The following is a 22,728-nucleotide window of genomic DNA, read 5'->3' as shown; positions in this document are numbered from 1 at the left end:
TGAAGGGCTTGACAGGCGAGCATGGAACCTCCTTAATCAAGCCGAGGAGATCAACGGAGACGGGCTAGGCCCCGCGACAGACACATCACAGACACATCACAGACGCATCACAGACACATCACAGACACATCACAGGAGAGCGGGGAGCGCTTCTTCCAAATGAGCTCCACTAGTATTAAATAAGCCTTTACGTTAGCGTTACTCGCAGCATCACACGTTAGGCAGAATGTCTCAGACGGTCTATTCTGGTATCTATCTCCATTTCAAAGGGTGTTGAACACAGAGTTGACTTAATTGTCTTGTTACAATGTGGCAGTGTCGTGTGACAATATGGCCGTGTCTTTGCACCCAGCTTTGCCGCCGATTAGTCTGATTAGAAGCTCGATGACGTCCACGGTGGGTCTGACTACGTGAGACTAGCCGCTGATAGGAAAGAAAGGGGCTCGTGTAGCGCTGCACGATTATGGTCAAAATGATCATCACGATGATTTTGATCAATTTTGAGATCACGGTTATTTAAGGAGATTACTCTTTCACTTCGGGAACGTCGTGCATTTATTGAACAAAAACAAGATTTCTTTGAAATGTCATCTTCTACCAAGGAAGGTTTAAAAATAAACTGCTGTCTGTTGTCGACTCGAGCTGAAACTACACACACCACACAGTGTGTTCTTGACTCCAGCTGAATCCACACACACCACAGTGTATGTTGTTGTCCAACGTCAAGTCTCTATTTGATCATGTGATGAGACCAATATGCTATAGCTAGTTTAGGCGCAAAATCTGAGCACATCTGCAAGCCGAGAGTTTTCAAACAATAATGCTTGTGTGTGTGTGTGTGTGTGTGTGTGTGTGTGCGCGTGCGTGCGTGCGCGTATGCGTGCGTGCTTGTGTTGTGTGTGCGTGCGTGCGTGCGTGTGTGTGTGTGTGTGTGCGGGTGTGTGTGTCTATGCCACTGGTTATTTTTATACCTGGCCTCAGAAGGAGAGAAGCAGCTTCTCCCTGGCCACCTTAGGTTGAGTCTGTTTACGGCTGCCCTTGTTAAAAGGCTCGCCGGCCTCCCACTCAAACTGTCTATTCCAATCAATGCCCATTGTCTTCTGAGTCAATGTGTGTGTGTGTGTGTGTGTGTGTGTGTGAGGGGGGGGGGGGGGGGTGTGCGTATGTGTGTGTGTGTGTGTGCGCTTAGGGGTGTGCCATAGCATATTGTTATTGATGTAACGACGTCACACCATTCTGCTGTATAATGGTATGACAAATGCACGGCAACAACAAGCATGGCTGAAAGCAGCTCCACGGGGGTGGAGTTAATTTCAAAAAGGGGAGTGGCTTCAGTAGTGTGGACGAGGTTTGGATACAAAACAACAAACCACGGTAATAATTGAAGGCAAACTGTTACATTTATGCCGACATATAACACTTATTTTGTTGCGATTCTTGTTCTTGAAATTAATCATAAAATATTTTTCAGTATCAGCGAGAATATCCCCTGAAATACGGTGATGGCCATCTCGCCCACGCCCGTGTCTGTGTGTGTGTCTGTGTGTGTGTGTGTGTGTGTGTGTGTGTCTCACAGGCTGTCTTCTCATTATAGTTGCATGGCGGCCGGGCTGCATGAGTGGTTGACCCTGTCATGGTGGTTTGGCTCGTTAGCACCTTCAGGATGGAATGTGTTGATTCTGATCTGTGTTGTGATGCAGGAGGAGAGGGATGTTGTGATGCAGACTTTAGACTTGCAGACAGGAGGAGAGGGATGTTGTGATGCAGACTTTAGACTTGCAGACAGGAGGAGAGGGATGTTGTGATACAGACTTTAGACTTGCAGACAGGAGGAGAGGGATGTTGTGATGCAGACTTTAGACTTGCAGACAGGAGGAGAGGGATGTTGTGATGCAGACTTTAGACTTGCAGACAGGAGAGAGGGATGTTGTGATGCAGACTTTAGACTTGCAGACAGGAGGAGAGGGATGTTGTGATGCAGACTTTAGACTTGCAGACAGGAGGAGAGGGATGTTGTGATGCAGACTTTAGACTTGCAGACAGGAGGAGAGGGATGTTGTGATGCAGACTTTAGGTTGCAGACAGGAGGAGAGGGATGTTGTGATGCAGACTTTAGACTTGCAGACAGGAGGAGAGAGGGATGTTGTGATGCAGACTTTAGACTTGCAGACAGGAGGAGAGGGATGTTGTGATGCAGACTTTAGACTTGCAGACAGGAGGAGAGAGGGATGTTGTGATGCAGACTTTAGGTTGCAGACAGGGGGAGAGGGATGTTGTGATGCAGACTTTAGACTTGCAGACAGGAGGAGAGAGGGATGTTGTGATGCAGACTTTAGACTTGCAGACAGGAGGAGAGGGATGTTGTGATGCAGACTTTAGACTTGCAGACAGGAGAGAGGGATGTTGTGATGCAGACTTTAGACTTGCAGACAGGAGGAGAGGGATGTTGTGATGCAGACTTTAGACTTGCAGACAGGAGGAGAGGGATGTTGTGATGCAGACTTTAGGTTGCAGACAGGAGGAGAGGGATGTTGTGATGCAGACTTTAGACTTGCAGACAGGAGGAGAGGGATGTTGTGATGCAGACTTTAGACTTGCAGACAGGAGAGAGGGATGTTGTGATGCAGACTTTAGACTTGCAGACAGGAGGAGAGGGATGTTGTGATGCAGACTTTAGACTTGCAGACAGGAGGAGAGGGATGTTGTGATGCAGACTTTAGACTTGCAGACAGAAGGAGAGAGGGATGTTGTGATGCAGACTTTAGACTTGCAGACAGGAGGAGAGGGATGTTGTGATGCAGACTTTAGACTTGCAGACAGGAGGAGAGGGATGTTGTGATGCAGACTTTAGACTTGCAGACAGGAGGAGAGGGATGTTGTGATGCAGACTTTAGGCTTGCAGACAGGAGGAGAGGGATGTTGTGATGCAGACTTTAGGCTTGCAGACAGGAGGAGAGGGATGTTGCGATGCAGACTTTAGACTTGCAGACAGGAGGAGAGGGATGTTGTGATGCAGACTTTAGACTTGCAGACAGGAGGAGAGAGGGATGTTGTGATGCAGACTTTAGACTTGCAGACAGGAGGAGAGAGGGATGTTGTGATGCAGACTTTAGACTTGCAGACAGGAGGAGAGGGATGTTGTGATGCAGATTTTAGACTTGCAGACAGGAGGAGAGGGCTGTTGTGATGCAGACTTTAGACTTGCAGACAGGAGGAGAGGGATGTTGTGATGCAGACTTTAGACTTGCAGACAGGAGGAGAGGGATGTTGTGATGCAGACTTTAGACTTGCAGACAGGAGGAGAGGGATGTTGTGATGCAGACTTTAGACTTGCAGACAGGAGGAGAGGGATGTTGTGATGCAGACTTTAGGCTTGCAGACAGGAGGAGAGGGATGTTGTGATGCAGACTTTAGGCTTGCAGACAGGAGGAGAGGGATGTTGCGATGCAGACTTTAGACTTGCAGACAGGAGGAGAGGGATGTTGTGATGCAGACTTTAGACTTGCAGACAGGAGGAGAGAGGGATGTTGTGATGCAGACTTTAGACTTGCAGACAGGAGGAGAGAGGGATGTTGTGATGCAGACTTTAGACTTGCAGACAGGAGGAGAGGGATGTTGTGATGCAGACTTTAGACTTGCAGACAGGAGGAGAGAGGGATGTTGTGATGCAGACTTTAGACTTGCAGACAGGAGGAGAGGGATGTTGTGATGCAGACTTTAGACTTGCAGACAGGAGGAGAGAGGGATGTTGTGATGCAGACTTTAGGCTTGCAGACAGGAGAAGAGGGATGTTGTGATACAGACTTTAGACTTGCAGACAGGAGGAGAGGGATGTTGTGATGCAGACTTTAGACTTGCAGACAGGAGGAGAGGGATGTTGTGATACAGACTTTAGACTTGCAGACAGGAGGAGAGGGATGTTGTGATACAGACTTTAGACTTGCAGACAGGAGGAGAGGGATGTTGTGATACAGACTTTAGACTTGCAGACAGGAGGAGAGGGATGTTGTGATGCAGACTTTAGACTTGCAGACAGAAGGAGAGAGGGATGTTGTGATGCAGACTTTAGACTTGCAGACAGGAGGAGAGGGATGTTGTGATGCAGACTTTAGACTTGCAGACAGGAGGAGAGGGATGTTGTGATGCAGACTTTAGACTTGCAGACAGGAGGAGAGGGATGTTGTGATGCAGACTTTAGACTTGCAGACAGGATGAGAGGGATGTTGTGATGCAGACTTTAGGTTGCAGACAGGAGGAGAGGGATGTTGTGATGCAGACTTTAGACTTGCAGACAGAAGGAGAGAGGGATGTTGTGATGCAGACTTTAGACTTGCAGACAGGAGGAGAGAGGGATGTTGTGATGCAGACTTTAGACTTGCAGACAGGAGGAGAGGGATGTTGTGATGCAGACTTTAGACTTGCAGACAGGAGGAGAGGGATGTTGTGATGCAGACTTTAGACTTGCAGACAGGAGGAGAGGGATGTTGTGATGCAGACTTTAGACTTGCAGACAGGAGGAGAGGGATGTTGTGATGCAGACTTTAGGCTTGCAGACAGGAGGAGAGGGATGTTGTGATGCAGACTTTAGGCTTGCAGACAGGGGGAGAGGGATGTTGTGATGCAGACTTTAGACTTGCAGACAGGAGGAGAGAGGGATGTTGTGATGCAGACTTTAGACTTGCAGACAGGAGGAGAGGGATGTTGTGATGCAGACTTTAGACTTGCAGACAGGGGGAGAGGGATGTTGTGATGCAGACTTTAGACTTGCAGACAGGAGGAGAGGGATGTTGTGATGCAGACTTTAGACTTGCAGACAGGAGGAGAGAGGGATGTTGTGATGCAGACTTTAGGCTTGCAGACAGGATGAGAGGGATGTTGTGATGCAGACTTTAGACTTGCAGACAGGAGAGAGGGATGTTGTGATGCAGACTTTAGACTTGCAGACAGGAGGAGAGGGATGTTGTGATGCAGACTTTAGACTTGCAGACAGGAGGAGAGGGATGTTGTGATGCAGACTTTAGACTTGCAGACAGGAGGAGAGGGATGTTGTGATGCAGACTTTAGACTTGCAGACAGGAGGAGAGGGATGTTGTGATGCAGACTTTAGACTTGCAGACAGGAGGAGAGGGATGTTGTGATGCAGACTTTAGACTTGCAGACAGGAGGAGAGGGATGTTGTGATGCAGACTTTAGACTTGCAGACAGGAGGAGAGAGGGATGTTGTGATGCAGACTTTAGACTTGCAGACAGGAGGAGAGGGATGTTGTGATGCAGACTTTAGACTTGCAGACAGGAGGAGAGAGGGATGTTGTGATGCAGACTTTAGACTTGCAGACAGGAGGAGAGGGATGTTGTGATGCAGACTTTAGACTTGCAGACAGGAGGAGAGGGATGTTGTGATGCAGACTTTAGACTTGCAGACAGGAGGAGAGGGATGTTGTGATGCAGACTTTAGGCTTGCAGACAGGAGGAGAGGGATGTTGTGATGCAGACTTTAGACTTGCAGACAGGAGGAGAGGGATGTTGTGATGCAGACTTTAGTCTTGGAGACAGGAGGAGAGGGATGTTGTGATGCAGACTTTAGACTTGCAGACAGGAGGAGAGGGATGTTGTGATGCAGACTTTAGACTTGCAGACAGAAGGAGAGAGGGATGTTGTGATGCAGACTTTAGACTTGCAGACAGGAGGAGAGAGGGATGTTGTGATGCAGACTTTAGACTTGCAGACAGAAGGAGAGGGATGTTGTGATGCAGACTTTAGACTTGCAGACAGGAGGAGAGAGGGATGTTGTGATGCAGACTTTAGACTTGCAGACAGGAGGAGAGGGGTGTTGTGATGCAGACTTTAGACTTGCAGACAGAAGGAGAGGGATGTTGTGATGCAGACTTTAGACTTGCAGACAGGAGGAGAGAGGGATGTTGTGATGCAGACTTTAGACTTGCAGACAGGAGGAGAGGGATGTTGTGATGCAGACTTTAGACTTGCAGACAGAAGGAGAGGGATGTTGTGATGCAGACTTTAGACTTGCAGACAGGAGGAGAGAGGGATGTTGTGATGCAGACTTCAGACTTGCAGACAGGAGGAGAGGGATGTTGTGATGCAGACTTTAGACTTGCAGACAGGAGGAGAGGGATGTTGTGATGCAGACTTTAGACTTGCAGACAGGAGGAGAGGGATGTTGTGATGCAGACTTTAGACTTGCAGACAGGAGGAGAGGGATGTTGTGATGCAGACTTTAGACTTGCAGACAGGAGGAGAGGGATGTTGTGATGCAGACTTCAGACTTGCAGACAGGAGGAGAGAGGGATGTTGTGATGCAGACTTTAGACTTGCAGACAGGAGGAGAGGGATGTTGTGATGCAGACTTTAGACTTGCAGACAGGAGGAGAGGGATGTTGTGATGCAGACTTTAGACTTGCAGACAGGAGGAGAGGGATGTTGTGATGCAGACTTCAGACTTGCAGACAGGAGGAGAGGGATGTTGTGATGCAGACTTTAGTCTTGGAGACAGGAGGAGAGGGATGTTGTGATGCAGACTTTAGACTTGCAGACAGAAGGAGAGAGGGATGTTGTGATGCAGACTTTAGACTTGCAGACAGGAGGAGAGGGATGTTGTGATGCAGACTTTAGACTTGCAGACAGAAGGAGAGAGGGATGTTGTGATGCAGACTTTAGACTTGGAGACAGGAGGAGAGGGATGTTGTGATGCAGACTTTAGACTTGCAGACAGGGGGAGAGGGATGTTGTGATGCAGACTTTAGTCTTGGAGACAGGAGGAGAGGGATGTTGTGATGCAGACTTTAGACTTGCAGACAGGGGGAGAGGGGTGTTGTGATGCAGACTTTAGACTTGCAGACAGAAGGAGAGGGATGTTGTGATGCAGACTTTAGACTTGCAGACAGGAGGAGAGAGGGATGTTGTGATGCAGACTTTAGACTTGCAGACAGGAGGAGAGAGGGATGTTGTGATGCAGACTTTAGACTTGCAGACAGGAGGAGAGAGGGATGTTGTGATGCAGACTTTAGACTTGCAGACAGGAGGAGAGGGATGTTGTGATGCAGACTTTAGACTTGCAGACAGGAGGAGAGAGGGATGTTGTGATGCAGACTTTAGACTTGCAGACAGGAGGAGAGGGATGTTGTGATGCAGACTTTAGACTTGCAGACAGGAGGAGAGGGATGTTGTGATGCACAAATGTGTGAATATTCAAATCTAGGAGATGAAAAATACATCGCAATGCCTTTCTTTTCCGTTTTTCTTTGACAAAGAAAAGGGAAATATGTGTGAGAAAATCGTGTTGTGACCTCAGTGTCGTGAAACGTATCAAATCATGCATTGATGAGTGTATCACTACATCGCTAGAACAAAGATGAAGGAATGTATGGTCAGTTGTAGTGGGGGGGGGGAGACAAACGACAACCCCTCAAATGAGATGTCTGAGGCTTTCACATGGCAGCAGCGATATCAGTGGGGAGCACTCTTGTTTATGCACATTATGCCGAAAGACCCAGTTCTTATGAAACTCCCTATGGATTTCACTTTCCTTCTGGAGATAAAAGCTTTAGCCTGCTTTGATGAATATTTAAAACAAAACGCTTCTTTCATCTCTCCATTTTGAATCACATTGCCCTTGACACTGCATGTCCCTGTTTTCATCCTTATTCTATTGTTTCTTATATATTGTGTGTTTTCTTTAGGTCCAAAGCTGCCATGCTGCTAGATATTATTATGCTAGATATTATTATGCTGCTAGATCTTTACATCTTTAGCATCATTCACAGCTGTGATTGTGACTCTGCTCGTCTTGTGTGGTCTGTTAGGATCTGGGCTTGGAAGGCTCCTCGCTCAATGACATCTTATACAAGAACGCCTCCTTCCTCAACCTGGTGGACCCCATCTCCCACGAGCTGCTGCTCAGCTTGGCCCGCGAGATGCAGTGCCCCAAGAAGGTAAAGCCCTCACCACCGCTATACCCTCACTGTGCTCTCCCCTCTGGGCAGACAAACCAGGATTGAACATGTGGAATCTAACATGCGTTTTCCACCATCAGATTGCAATCAGATTGTATTTTATCACTTCAGCCGGATTCCATTTACACCTGGTGTTAACATGTGTTTTCTGATTGCAGAAATGGTTGTCCTCTCAATCCGCATAAAGTTGCTGTATCCAGATTGAGAGGACACATTGCATTTACACTTGTGTTCAATGTGTACACACAATGCATCCCTGACCACCTCCGGAGGTGGTTTGGCCGATCAGATTGCAATCCTTCTTCAATGCGTTTTGGGGGTGTTTACACCTGGCGTTTCAAGTGATAAAACACAATCTGATTGCAATCTGATCACAGAAAACGCATGTTAGCGCCAGGTGTAAATGGCCTCTCTCTGACCAAACATCTCCAAACAAGGACACAGCCATGGTACACCAAACAAACATCAGTTTTTGTCCATGTTTGTTGTGTGGTGTGCCATGGGGATTTTGGATATGGTGATATGCTGATAAGGCATAAGTGTTGTCTTTTCCTGGCTGCATTACAGTAAAGTGATGTCATTTTCTGAACTTACCAGACTGTTCTAACTGTTCTATTATTTGCCTTTCCCCACTTAGTCATTATTATCCACATTACTGAGGATTATTCATCAAAAGTCTCATTGTGTAATAAATATTTTGTGAAAGCACCAATATGTATTCCTACAATAGTGTCACAATATCGATATCGAGGTATCTGGTCAAAAATATTGTGATATAATATGATTTAAAATCTCATGAGAGGAAGAGGTGTAACAAGCATACATTTTTTATCGCTATTCAGCCGAAAAATACCAAGATATGATTTTTGGTCCATATCACCGAGCCCTACCTTTCACTCACAGACACACACACATACACACACGCACGCGCACACACACACACACACGCACACGCACACACACACACACACACACACACGCACACACACGCATCAAGCTTTATGTTAGTATTCTGCAAACGTATACATTTCCTTAAAAAATATCCCCCAGGTGGTTTTCTCTTGTTCTCTGTGTTTTCAGTAATGAGTTCTCAAGATCAATGAAAAGGCAATCTGAGGATATCATCGACTTGCATGACTTCAGATGGCTAGGAGAAATCGTGCTGATGCTTTCCCACTAAGCATCTAGAATTCTGAAATACAGTTTGTGTAGGACGGTGATATGCATTCTGGAAGATGACTGCTCATTATGTCAGCGTTGGTCGGTCTGTCTGCTTGACAGTTTTGCTGCAATGAAAATGATTGAAGAAGAGAGATGAACAGACTGCAAACTTGATCTTAGATGAAACAGATATTGACAAAGTTTTCCTTTGGGGACATAATTTGCAGTGGAAGAAAGGTAATCGCAATATATCGGAAAATCGCAATATCGTAATACTATCGTATCGTGACTTGAGTATTGTGACAATATTGTATCGTGGGGCATCTGGTGATTCCCACCCCTACTTCCTACCAACATGAGGGCCGCAGGTTCGAGACCCCATGTTACCTCCGGCTTGGTTGGGGGCCATGCAGGCACAATTGTCCGTGTCTTGCGGGTGGGAAGCAGGATTAAGGGTACCAGAAAGTAGAAATACCGTGCGCTTCGCTTGCTCATTTCCAGCTCCGTGCGCCGTTCTGGGCATACGCAGTTGAGCAACTTTGCGCCACGTGTAAGATGTGTCCTGGTCGCTGCACTAGTGCTTCCTCTGATCGGTCGGGGCGACTGTATAGTGGGGGAGGGGAACTGGGGGGGGGGGGGGGATCGCGTGATCCTCCCACGCGCTACGTCCTGACGGTGAAAGCCCCCGCTGTCAGTTGAAAAGAAGCGGCTGGTGACTGCACATGTATCGGAGGAAGCATGGTGCTAGTCTGCAGCTCTCCCCAGATCAGCAGAGGGGGTGGAGCCACGACGGGGACAGCAGTAGGAATTGGCCAATACAATTAGGGAGAAAAATCCAGAAAGAACTTGATTATTAAATTTTAAAAAATGTTTACCCCTACAGAATAACAATTTGGAATCCCCCTTTATTGTGCTGAAGGGAGCGAGCAGCGTGAACAGAGAACCCTGTTTTCAGTTTCATAAATCACTGTATCTTAACCTGTCACAGTGAAATGTTGTGGATGGAGGCAGTCACAACATGACTAATGCTGCTCTCAGTCACAACATGACTAACATGTCTAAAGCTGTGTTCAGATCACCTCTGCTCTCAGCCACAACATGACTAACATGTCTAAAGCTGTGTTCAGATCACTTCTGCTCTCAGTCACAACATGACTAACATGACTAATGTTGTGTTCAGATCACTTCTGCTCTCAGTCACAACATGACTAACATGTCTAAAGCTGTGTTCAGATCACTTCTGCTCTCAGCCACAACATGACTAACATGACTAATGTTGTGTTCAGATCACTTCTGCTCTCAGCCACAACATGACTAACATGACTAATGTTGTGTTCAGATCACTTCTGCTCTCAGCCACAACATGACTAACATGACTAATGTTGTGTTCAGATCACTTCTGCTCTCAGCCACAACATGACTAACATGACTAATGTTGTGTTCAGATCACTTCTGCTCTCAGTCACAACATGACTAACATGACTAATGCTGTGTTCAGATCACTTCTGCTCTCAGTCACAACATGACTAACATGACTAATGTTGTGTTCAGATCACTTCTGCTCTCAGTCACAACATGACTAACATGACTAATGTTGTGTTCAGATCACTTCTGCTCTCAGTCACAACATGACTAACATGTCTAAAGCTGTGTTCAGATCACTTCTGCTCTCAGCCACAACATGACTAACATGACTAATGTTGTGTTCAGATCACTTCTGCTCTCAGTCACAACATGACTAACATGTCTAAAGCTGTGTTCAGATCACTTCTGCTCTCAGTCACAACATGACTAACATGACTAATGTTGTGTTCAGATCACTTCTGCTCTCAGTCACAACATGACTAACATGACTAATGTTGTGTTCAGATCACTTCTGCTCTCAGTCACAACATGACTAACATGTCTAAAGCTGTGTTCAGATCACTTCTGCTCTCAGTCACAACATGACTAACATGTCTAAAGCTGTGTTCAGATCACTTCTGCTCTCAGTCACAACATGACTAACATGACTAATGTTGTGTTCAGATCACCTTTGCTCTCAGTCACAACATGACTAACATGACTAATGCTGTGTTCAGATCACTTCTGCTCTCAGTCACAACATGACTAACATGACTAATGTTGTGTTCAGATCACTTCTGCTCTCAGTCACAACATGACTAACATGTCTAAAGCTGTGTTCAGATCACTTCTGCTCTCAGTCACAACATGACTAACATGTCTAAAGCTGTGTTCAGATCACTTCTGCTCTCAGTCACAACATGACTAACATGACTAATGTTGTGTTCAGATCACCTTTGCTCTCAGTCACAACATGACTAACATGACTAATGCTGTGTTCAGATCACTTCTGCTCTCAGTCACAACATGACTAACATGACTAATGTTGTGTTCAGATCACTTCTGCTCTCAGTCACAACATGACTAACATGACTAAAGCTGTGTTCAGATCACTTCTGCTCTCAGTCACAACATGACTAACATGACTAATGTTGTGTTCAGATCACTTCTGCTCTCAGCCACAACATGACTAACATGACTAATGTTGTGTTCAGATCACCTCTGCTCTCAGTCACAACATGACTAACATGACTAATGCTGTGTTCAGATCACTTCTGCTCTCAGTCACAACATGACTAACATGTCTAATGCTGTATTCAGATCACTTCTGCTCTCAGTCACAACATGACTAACATGACTAATGCTGTGTTCAGATCACTTCTGCTCTCAGTCACAACATGACTAACATGACTAATGTTGTGTTCAGATCACTTCTGCTCTCAGTCACAACATGACTAACATGACTAATGTTGTGTTCAGATCACCTCTGCTCTCAGTCACAACATGACTAACATGACTAATGCTGTGTTCAGATCACTTCTGCTCTCAGTCACAACATGACTAACATGACTAATGCTGTGTTCAGATCACTTCTGCTCTCAGTCACAACATGACTAACATGACTAATGTTGTGTTCAGATCACTTCTGCTCTCAGTCACAACATGACTAACACGTCTAATGTTGTGTTCAGATCACTTCTGCTCTCAGCCACAACATGACTAACATGACTAATGCTGTGTTCAGATCACTTCTGCTCTCAGTCACAACATGACTAACATGTCTAATGCTGTGTTCAGATCACTTCTGCTCTCAGTCACAACATGACTAACATGACTAATGCTGTGTTCAGATCACTTCTGCTCTCAGTCACAACATGACTAACATGACTAATGTTGTGTTCAGATCACTTCTGCTCTCAGTCACAACATGACTAACATGACTAATGTTGTGTTCAGATCACTTCTGCTCTCAGCCACAACATGACTAACATGACTAATGTTGTGTTCAGATCACTTCTGCTCTCAGTCACAACATGACTAACATGACTAATGTTGTGTTCAGATCACTTCTGCTCTCAGTCACAACATGACTAACATGACTAATGTTGTGTTCAGATCACTTCTGCTCTCAGTCACAACATGACTAACATGACTAATGTTGTGTTCAGATCACTTCTGCTCTCAGTCACAACATGACTAACATGACTAAAGCTGTTGTGTTCAGATCACTTCTGCTCTCAGCCACAACATGACTAACATGACTAATGCTGTGTTCAGATCACTTCTGCTCTCAGTCACAACATGACTAACATGACTAATGTTGTGTTCAGATCACTTCTGCTCTCAGTCACAACATGACTAACATGACTAATGCTGTGTTCAGATCACTTCTGCTCTCAGTCACAACATGACTAACATGTCTAAAGCTGTGTTCAGATCACTTCTGCTCTCAGTCACAACATGACTAACATGACTAATGTTGTGTTCAGATCACTTCTGCTCTCAGTCACAACATGACTAACATGTCTAATGTTGTGTTCAGATCACTTCTGCTCTCAGTCACAACATGACTAACATGACTAATGTTGTGTTCAGATCACTTCTGCTCTCAGTCACAACATGACTAACATGTCTAATGTTGTGTTCAGATCACTTCTGCTCTCAGTCACAACATGACTAACATGACTAAAGCTGTTGTGTTCAGATCACTTCTGCTCTCAGCCACAACATGACTAACATGTCTAATGTTGTGTTCAGATCACTTCTGCTCTCAGTCACAACATGACTAACATTACTAAAGCTGTGTTCAGATCACTTCTGCTCTCAGTCACAACATGACTAACATGACTAAAGCTGTTGTGTTCAGATCACTTCTGCTCTCAGCCACAACATGACTAACATGACTAATGCTGTGTTCAGATCACTTCTGCTCTCAGTCACAACATGACTAACATGACTAATGTTGTGTTCAGATCACTTCTGCTCTCAGCCACAACATGACTAACATGACTAATGCTGTGTTCAGATCACTTCTGCTCTCAGCCACAACATGACTAACATGACTAAAGGTCCTTACACATCGGGAGCGATGCGAATATACGGCACGAAATTGCGATGCGAGTTTTGACCCACCTGTCAATCACAGCCACAGATGTGTACACGTCGGAAGCGAATTTCTGAAAAATCGACCGTGGTTCGAAAAAATAAACACCGCAATAACGCTGGGCGAAACTTCGCCGTTGGTATGCACGGTTGCATTGACTGATATAGGTTCGGAAAATAATATTGACGTGCAAATTAATCGCACGAAAAAAACGTGCTCGGTGTGTAAGGACCTTAACGCTGTTGTGTTCAGATCACCTCTGCTCTCAGTCACAACATGGCTAATGCTGTTGTGCTCAGCTCAGCTCTGCTCTCAGCCACATGGGATTAGATTTTAAGGCACCTCAATAGTGTTTCATTCAGGAATAGCTCAAGGCGTCGGAGTCGGAGATAATAACAAGCATTTGTCCTGTTTGTGTTGATAAGCGCTGAAGTTTGGGGAAACAGAGAAAAGTGTGATGAGGCAGCTGCAGGCTGAAACAATGAGATGTGGGGATTTGTGCACAGAATGTAGCAGAAAGTCTCGTATAGAAAGGAGGGATGCAGCGATCATTTTAGCCGATAACTAGGACTGTCCCCGACTGTCAGTCCAATCAGATTTGGCTGTTCAATAATATTCACCTATTATTTTCTTTTTCTTTTCCTAATCTGGCAATCAAAATCCATTGGCATGAGCTTGTTTGATTTGTTTGTTTAATTGGAACTTGGTTTTATGGTATTAATAGGCTGATACTTATACCCAAATAGGCTATATATCACGATCTATTGGGAGAAACTAAGCAATCATATGTAAACTCAGACATTCAGCACCCCCATCTAGCCGGAATGGAATGATCCTTGTTTCATAAGCGCATTTTACAACTATTTGACTCGAATCAGGCTCCTTCGAAGTTCGAACGAATCGTCAACTATTTGGGGTCGGTCACCCCTCCCTCGATATGTGTATGAAAACAAGTTTCTATGATCATCACATTTTGGACATGCGCTATATAAATCCAAAAAATTATTATTATTATTATCATTATTATTATTATTATTATTATTATTACCTTTATACTAGAAAAAAACATGTAAACACTGAACTTGAAAAAGTAATGTATTTCTTTATAACGTTTGGAAAAGCCCATAAATCTATAAATAAATCTCTAAGTGTTATCTTGACTCTAAGTGTTTGTTGTTTTTAGTACTTGTTGTTTTATGTGAGTATTTTTTGTGCCTGTTTTTAGTGCTTGTGCTGCACTATATGTGTGTATTTTATATTTCCTGTCTGCAAACCAATTTCCCTGCGGGGACAATAAAACTACCTTTGACCTTTGATCATAGATATACCACATTGTTTCCTCACAATATGAAAATGTTGGAGATGCGATAGCCGATATTAACATGCTGTTATTTTGCTCATCGGGCCGATACTGATATAGAACATTTGAATACCGATATATAAAAAAATGACTAACATCGGCCGATACCGATATGCTTGCCGATATATGGTGCATCCCTAATTGAAAGATGCTGCTTGGTTATATAGTTTGTCGCGTTACTAATCCAGACTTTCTGGCGTTTTGCTGCAGGACACAGACACCATCAAGTCCTCTGACAAGATTTGCCGACAGCTGATCTACCACCTGACCCCGCACTCCAAGTGGCTGAGGCAGAGCATGTCCCGACGGAAATCCCAAGCCTGGTAAGCCCCGCCTACCTCTCCTGTCCAGACACGCCGGCCTTAAGCCCCGCCCTCCTGTTCTGTCCAGATAATAATAATAGGTGTTGTCTAGGTGTTGAAAGAAGCAGGATAACAGGAGGCGTCTTAATGTAATTGCTTCTCCTACAGACAGAGAGACAGTGGGCATAATGCATGAATCTTCTGGAGAAGAGAATAGTGTCGGAGTGTCGGAGTGGGAAAAGCTGCTGACAATGTGAACGCAGCGAGAGGAGACACAATCATTAGCACTTAATGGTCTGAATCAATGCCCAGAATCACAGAAAAGGGAATTGATATATTCACAGTTTTCACACGGATCAGACGTCTCCCCACACCAGCCAGGGCGCTGCCAAAAGAGCCAAACGAGGAGAGACAGTGGACTTAACAGACACTGACAGCAGCTCGGAGCATGTGCAGAAATATACCATGGCTGAAGGCCTTAGTCATGTTGTTATTGGCTTCATAAGCTCTGCAGAGAGAGAGACGGTCTGAGACAGCAGACAGAGAGAGAGAGAGAGAGACGGTCTGAGACAGCAGACAGAGAGAGAGAGAGAGACGGTCTGAGACAGACAGACAGACAGAGAGAGAGAGAGAGACGGTCTGAGACAGACAGACGGTCTGAGACAACAGACAGAGAGAGAGAGAGAGAGAGAGAGAGAGACGGTCTGAGACAGCAGACAGACAGAGAGAGAGAGAGAGAGACGGTCTGAGACAGCAGACAGAGAGAGAGAGACAGTGAGACAGACAGACAGACAGACAGACAGACGGTCTGAGACAGCAGACAGTAGGAGCAACATTCATTACTAAAGCAGATCCACCCTAAAACAGAATTTTAATACGGTGTGTTGCCACTGTGGGCTGACAGCTTCAGCCAGCCCAGTTACCACAATAAAATGTATCTAAATATATGAAGCAGAATGTTGCATATCATGTTCCTAGATATGTGAATATTAACGTTATACTGTACACGTGATAGTAGGGCTGTACCAATGGCTGTACCGAATATATTCTTTTCAAATTTCGAACATTCTATTGAGATTTTCCACGAATATTCAAATGTGAATATTCATCTGAATAAATATGAGTATTTTTGTTCAATCAACTTTCTCTAAACTAATGAATATAACCGCAGTGAAAATTGTACAGTACCGTACAATACTAATTGCATTAAACAGTGACTTAAGTGTTGCATCACCGCCACCTACTGGATTGTTATATTAAAGCTACATACTAATGTTTAGTAATCCTTTATAGTTAATGGATTCATTCATTGATTTGATAGGGCTGGTGCAAGTTAATAGTTCCAATGCAGAGCATGAAACGGATGTGCTGCAAAGAGCGTTTATAGCTATTGCTCATTTACAACTCTTGTCCCAAGCCAATCTAATTTGGCTGATTTCACTTTGATATTTAGTGTGGTGCCTCGAGGGATTACTTCTCCTCAGCCATCTGCTTTGGCAAGATGGAAGCACATTCAGTACCAAACGGCACATTCAGTACCAAACGGCACATTCAGTACCAAACACATTCAGTACCAAACAGCACAGCCTATTTGTGCTGGTAGCAGTTCTGTATTCTACATGGCCACTCTCTTCGTTGTATCAGATGAGTGTGGAGGAAGGATGAAAGAGGCTGCTGCAGATGTGCTCTCAGAGATCTATGTTCTTGCCTCCTGAGTTGTAAAGCACAGCCCTGCTGTCTGACCCACAGGGAACTGGCTGGATCAAAATCCATTCACACCTGGCGGGGAGCCTCGATACCATTAGTCTCGCCTGGCCGACACCGTTAGGACTCGGTGCTGTCGCTGAAGATGAGCTTTTGGGGTTTTTTGGGGTCAGGGAGACGAGACTCCACTGTGTCAGTATCATTAACGTCCCACTAAGCCTGCATGCTGGCTCCATTAGGGGGGCGGGGGGGGGGGGGCGCCATGCTTATTGCTGTCTGCTTCTTTGCAAGTTGGTATGGTCTCCTATTGAATTCCCACTAATAAAAAAACACGCTTAGATGCGTGAAGCTTCTGGTGCTCCTATGGCACGTTCCTTTATTGCAAAATAACTGGGATGTGGAGGCTAAATGACGTCACATCCATTTTGTTAGCGTTCCATTTGCAGAAAACTGGGAGCTGGGAAGTTCACTGTTGAATTGCTTCACATCCGTTTAAACGAGTCAGATCCAGTCGCTAGCCAGGCTAGCCATCGTTAGCAATAACAGTTGGTAACAAGGCATTTCGTGGCATTTTGCGCATACAAACACTGCAGCAACATGTCCACACAGATAGAAGTTAGGCCGTGCTGTGTGTACAGGTCATTTAATGAGACACAAACAATACAGAAGTGCTAATAAACAGCATTTACTACGATTATAACTACTGTTGTTGCGCGGAGCAGCCATCTTGGATTTTTGAGGTCGGGGCTGCTGAGGCTCCTATGAGTTTGGAATGGGAAATGCCAGCTCTGGTGACATCACCGTCCCAGCTCATGACCTTTGAACCGTAAGATTACCAGTTCCCAGTTATAAAGGAATGCACCAATAATCTACTGTTTTTAATATGAACGAGTAGACACTCCACAGCACCACCTGCAGGCACAAAATGTTACTGCAGCCCCTCCACTTTTCCAAGTGACCAACAAAAGACTTGTAAGCATCACAAGTGACAGGTACTGCAATGGATGTCACAGTAAGTCAGCGAGTGGCGGCCGACGTTATAATTCACCCTGACAGTGAATCAGCGTCGCAGGCCACTGCAATAACAGCTGGAGGTAAAGGCACGTCCTCGAGGCCACTGCAATAACAGCTGGAGGTAAAGGCACGTCCTCGAGGCCACTGCAATAACAGCTGCAGGTAAAGGCACGTCCTCGAGGCCACTGCAATAACAGCTGCAGGTAAAGACACGTCCTCGAGGCCACTGCAATAACAGCTGCAGGTAAAGGCACGTCCTCGAGGCCACTGCAATAACAGCTGCAGGTAAAGGCACGTCCTCGAGGCCACTGCAATAACAGCTGCAGGTAAAGGCACGTCCTCGAGGCCACTGCAATAACAGCTGGAGGTAAAGGCACGTCCTCGAGGCCACTGCAATAACAGCTGGAGGTAAAGGCACGTCCTCGAGGCCACTGCAATAACAGCTGCAGGTAAAGGCACGTCCTCGAGGCCACTGCAATAACAGCTGCAGGTAAAGGCACGTCCTCGAGGCCACTGCAATAACAGCTGCAGGTAAAGGCACGTCCTCGAGGCCACTGCAATAACAGCTGGAGGTAAAGACACGTCCTCGAGGCCACTGCAATAACAGCTGCAGGTAAAGGCACGTCCTCGAGGCCACTGCAATAACAGCTGGAGGTAAAGACACGTCCTCGAGGCCACTGCAATAACAGCTGCAGGTAAAGGCACGTCCTCGAGGCCACTGCAATAACAGCTGCAGGTAAAGACACGTCCTCGAGGCCACTGCAATAACAGCTGCAGGTAAAGACACGTCCTCGAGGCCACTGCAATAACAGCTGCAGGTAAAGGCACGTCCTCGAGGCCACTGCAATAACAGCTGGAGGTAAAGGCACGTCCTCGAGGCCACTGCAATAACAGCTGCAGGTAAAGGCACGTCCTCGAGGCCACTGCAATAACAGCTGCAGGTAAAGGCACGTCCTCGAGGCCACTGCAATAACAGCTGCAGGTAAAGGCACGTCCTCGAGGCCACTGCAATAACAGCTGCAGGTAAAGACACGTCCTCGAGGCCACTGCAATAACAGCTGCAGGTAAAGGCACGTCCTCGAGGCCACTGCAATAACAGCTGCAGGTAAAGGCACGTCCTCGAGGCCACTGCAATAACAGCTGGAGGTAAAGGCACGTCCTCGAGGCCACTGCAATAACAGCTGCAGGTAAAGGCACGTCCTCGAGGCCACTGCAATAACAGCTGCAGGTAAAGGCACGTCCTCGAGGCCACTGCAATAACAGCTGCAGGTAAAGGCACGTCCTCGAGGCCACTGCAATAACAGCGGGAGGTAAAGACACGTCCTCGAGGCCACTGCAATAACAGCTGCAGGTAAAGGCACGTCCTCGAGGCCACTGCAATAACAGCTGCAGGTAAAGACACGTCCTCGAGGCCACTGCAATAACAGCTGGAGGTAAAGGCACGTCCTCGAGGCCACTGCAATAACAGCTGCAGGTAAAGGCACGTCCTCGAGGCCACTGCAATAACAGCTGGAGTTAAATGCACATCCTTGAGGCCACTGCAATAACAGCTGCAGGTAAAGGCACGTCCTTGAGGCCACTGCAATAACAGCTGGAGTTAAATGCACATCCTTGAGGCCACTGCAATAACAGCTGGAGGTAAAGGCACGTCCTTGAGGCCACTGCAATAACAGCTGCAGGTAAAGACACATCCTTGAGGCCACTGCAATAACAGCTGGAGTTAAATGCACATCCTTGAGGCCACTGCAATAACAGCTGCAGGTAAAGGCACGTCCTTGAGGCCACTGCAATAACAGCTGCAGGTAAAGACACATCCTTGAGGCCACTGCAATAACAGCTGGAGTTAAATGCACATCCTTGAGGCCACTGCAATAACAGCTGCAGGTAAAGGCACGTCCTTGAGGCCACTGCAATAACAGCTGGAGTTAAATGCACATCCTTGAGGCCACTGCAATAACAGCTGCAGGTAAAGGCACGTCCTCGAGGCCACTGCAATAACAGCTGCAGGTAAAGACACATCCTTGAGGCCACTGCAATAACAGCTGGAGTTAAATGCACATCCTTGAGGCCACTGCAATAACAGCTGCAGGTAAAGACACGTCCTTGAGGCCACTGCAATAACAGCTGGAGTTAAATGCACATCCTTGAGGCCACTGCAATAACAGCTGCAGGTAAAGGCACGTCCTTGAGGCCACTGCAATAACAGCTGGAGTTAAATGCACATCCTTGAGGCCACTGCAATAACAGCTGCAGGTAAAGGCACGTCCTTGAGGCCACTGCAATAACAGCTGGAGGTAAAGGCACGTCCTCGAGGCCACTGCAATAACAGCTGGAGGTAAAGGCACGTCCTCGGGGGAGAAGGGGCACGCTAAATAAATATTACCAAATACAAATATTACCTCCTGCAGGGTACAGCTGCATCCGTGGTCCTACCAGAACTTCTCTGAGTCAGTTCCATCATCAGGTGCAACTTCTGAAAGCCAGCGTCAGCAGCACCACCTCAAAGTATCAGAGCGTTATGTACCAGTCCTGCCGGAGATGCTCGGATCACACAAATGTTCTCCTGAAATGCTTTACAGGGTTCTAAAGGCTTGTTCGGACAGATATCCAGCACAGACTGGCAGCACCGATGACTCACATTTGTTGTTCACATGTTTTCATATGACGCAAGTTTAGATGTTTAAGAACACACTCACACTCCTTTCTGTGTGGAGTTTGCATGTTCTCCCCGTGCCCCCTGGGGGTTTCCTTCATATAGGAACCCCACGCCAAAACATGCAATATCTTGGTCGCTGATGTGGTGCCTCCTCTGGTCGTTAGGGGCGCCTGTTCGGAGGGAGGGGAACTCGTTGGAATAGCGTGATCCTCCCACGTGCTATGTCCTACCGGTGAAGCTTCCCCTGTCAGGTGAAAAGAAGCGGCTGGCTAACTGCCCATGTCTCGGAGGAAGCATGGAGCCAGTTTCGGCTCTCCCCAGATTGGCAGAGGGTGGAGCAGCAACCAGGATAAATAAATTTAAATTAGCACTAATGGGGGATAAAAAAAATCGGGGGGGGCGGGGGTATATAAACACAAAACACACAAAAAACACTCAATATAACAAACAAAATGTTTAGGATCACTAAAGACTTGTAATTTTGTTAGCAAAGTAAGCTTGTTCAGGGCAAGCTTGGTCGCCAACTTTCATGGCAATTTTCTCCGAATGTTGAGTACGAACATTCAAATATGCATACAGTATCTTCTTCTGCTATTTACAGATTTTCAATGTAGGACACGTCATTTGAAAGCTTACAATCTGTACTTTCATCATCTGTAAAAAAATGTTTTATCTTGGCCTACTTGTTACCCAAAACAGCAGGCCCTGTCACATGTTTCCTGTCACACACACACACACACACACACACACACACACACTCATGTCATACTCAGCCATGTATTATCTTGAGATGTCTTAAGTCCTCTTAACGCAATTTCTGTCTTCTTACAATTCTTTGAGTCATCTCCTTCCCTTCTCATCTACTGTCTTCAAATGAGAGTGGCCCAATCTCTTTTGACTGAAATGTCATTCCCTCTTTTTCTAGACTAGATCATAGTAAGGATTCTATTTATAGACTAGATCATAGTAAGGATTCTATTTATAGACTAGATCATAGTAAGGATTCTATTTATAGACTAGATCATAGTAAGGATTCTATTTATAGACTAGATCATAGTAAGGATTCTATTTCAGGATTTTCATCAAACCTCTATTTTTGGCCACACACTCTAATAAAGGCTTTTGCCTGTGTGATATAAGGATGTGGATATGAGACTCAGCTCAGGCTGCTGGCTCGTTCGCATGTTTTGGCTCTTCTGTTTATATTAGTAAATCCCCATGTTTGAGTCTCTGTGGTAGCCTTCCGCTCCAAGCCAGGCCCCTCCTCCTCCTTTATACAACACAGGAAACACAGCGTGACACCAGGACATGTTCCCTCCCCCTCCTTTATACAACACAGGAAACACAGCGTGACACCAGGACATGTTCCCTCCCCCTCCTTTATACAACACAGGAAACACAGCGTGACACCAGGACATGTTCCCTCCTCCTCCTTTATACAACACAGGAAACACAGAGTGACACCAGGACATGTTCCCTCCTCCTCCTTTATACAACACAGGAAACACAGAGTGACACCAGGACATGTTCCCTCCTCCTCCTTTATACAACACAGGAAACACAGAGTGACACCAGGACATGTTCCCTCCCCCTCCTGTATACAACACAGGAAACACAGCGTGACACCAGGACATGTTCCCTCCCCCTCCTTTATACAACACAGGAAACACAGCGTGACACCAGGACATGTTCCCTCCCCCTCCTTTATACAACACAGGAAACACAGCGTGACACCAGGACATGTTCCCTCCCCCTCCTTTATACAACACAGGAAACACAGCGTGACACCAGGACATGTTCCCTCCTCCTCCTTTATACAACACAGGAAACACAGCGTGACACCAGGACATGTTCCCTCCCCCTCCTTTATACAACACAGGAAACACAGCGTGACACCAGGACATGTTCCCTCCTCCTCCTTTATACAACACAGGAAACACAGCGTGACACCAGGACATGTTCCCTCCTCCTCCTTTATACAACACAGGAAACACAGCGTGACACCAGGACATGTTCCCTCCCCCTCCTTTATACAACACAGGAAACACAGGAAACACAGCGTGACACCAGGACATGTTCCCTCCCCCTCCTTTATACAACACAGGAAACACAGC

General features: G+C 46.1%; 1 protein-coding gene across 1 annotated transcript in view; it reads left to right on the top strand.

Annotated features, from left to right (window-relative positions):
• lrrc75ba (leucine rich repeat containing 75Ba) overlaps positions 1-22,728 on the top strand; it is a gene marked incomplete at both ends in the record, with an annotated part of 34,540 nt that overhangs the window by 5,125 nt on the left and 6,687 nt on the right. The window contains 2 exons of the mRNA XM_083644295.1: positions 7,821-7,949; positions 15,149-15,261. Of these exons, the coding sequence (XP_083500421.1) occupies positions 7,821-7,949; positions 15,149-15,261 (242 nt within the window). The remainder of the gene's footprint in view (positions 1-7,820; positions 7,950-15,148; positions 15,262-22,728) is intronic.

Source organism: Poromitra crassiceps, assembly GCF_964638095.1.
Source record: "Poromitra crassiceps genome assembly, chromosome: 10".
Lineage (NCBI taxonomy): Eukaryota > Metazoa > Chordata > Actinopteri > Beryciformes > Melamphaidae > Poromitra > Poromitra crassiceps.
Note: the sequence above shows the minus strand (reverse complement) of the source record. Positions and strands in the feature narration are given on the sequence as shown.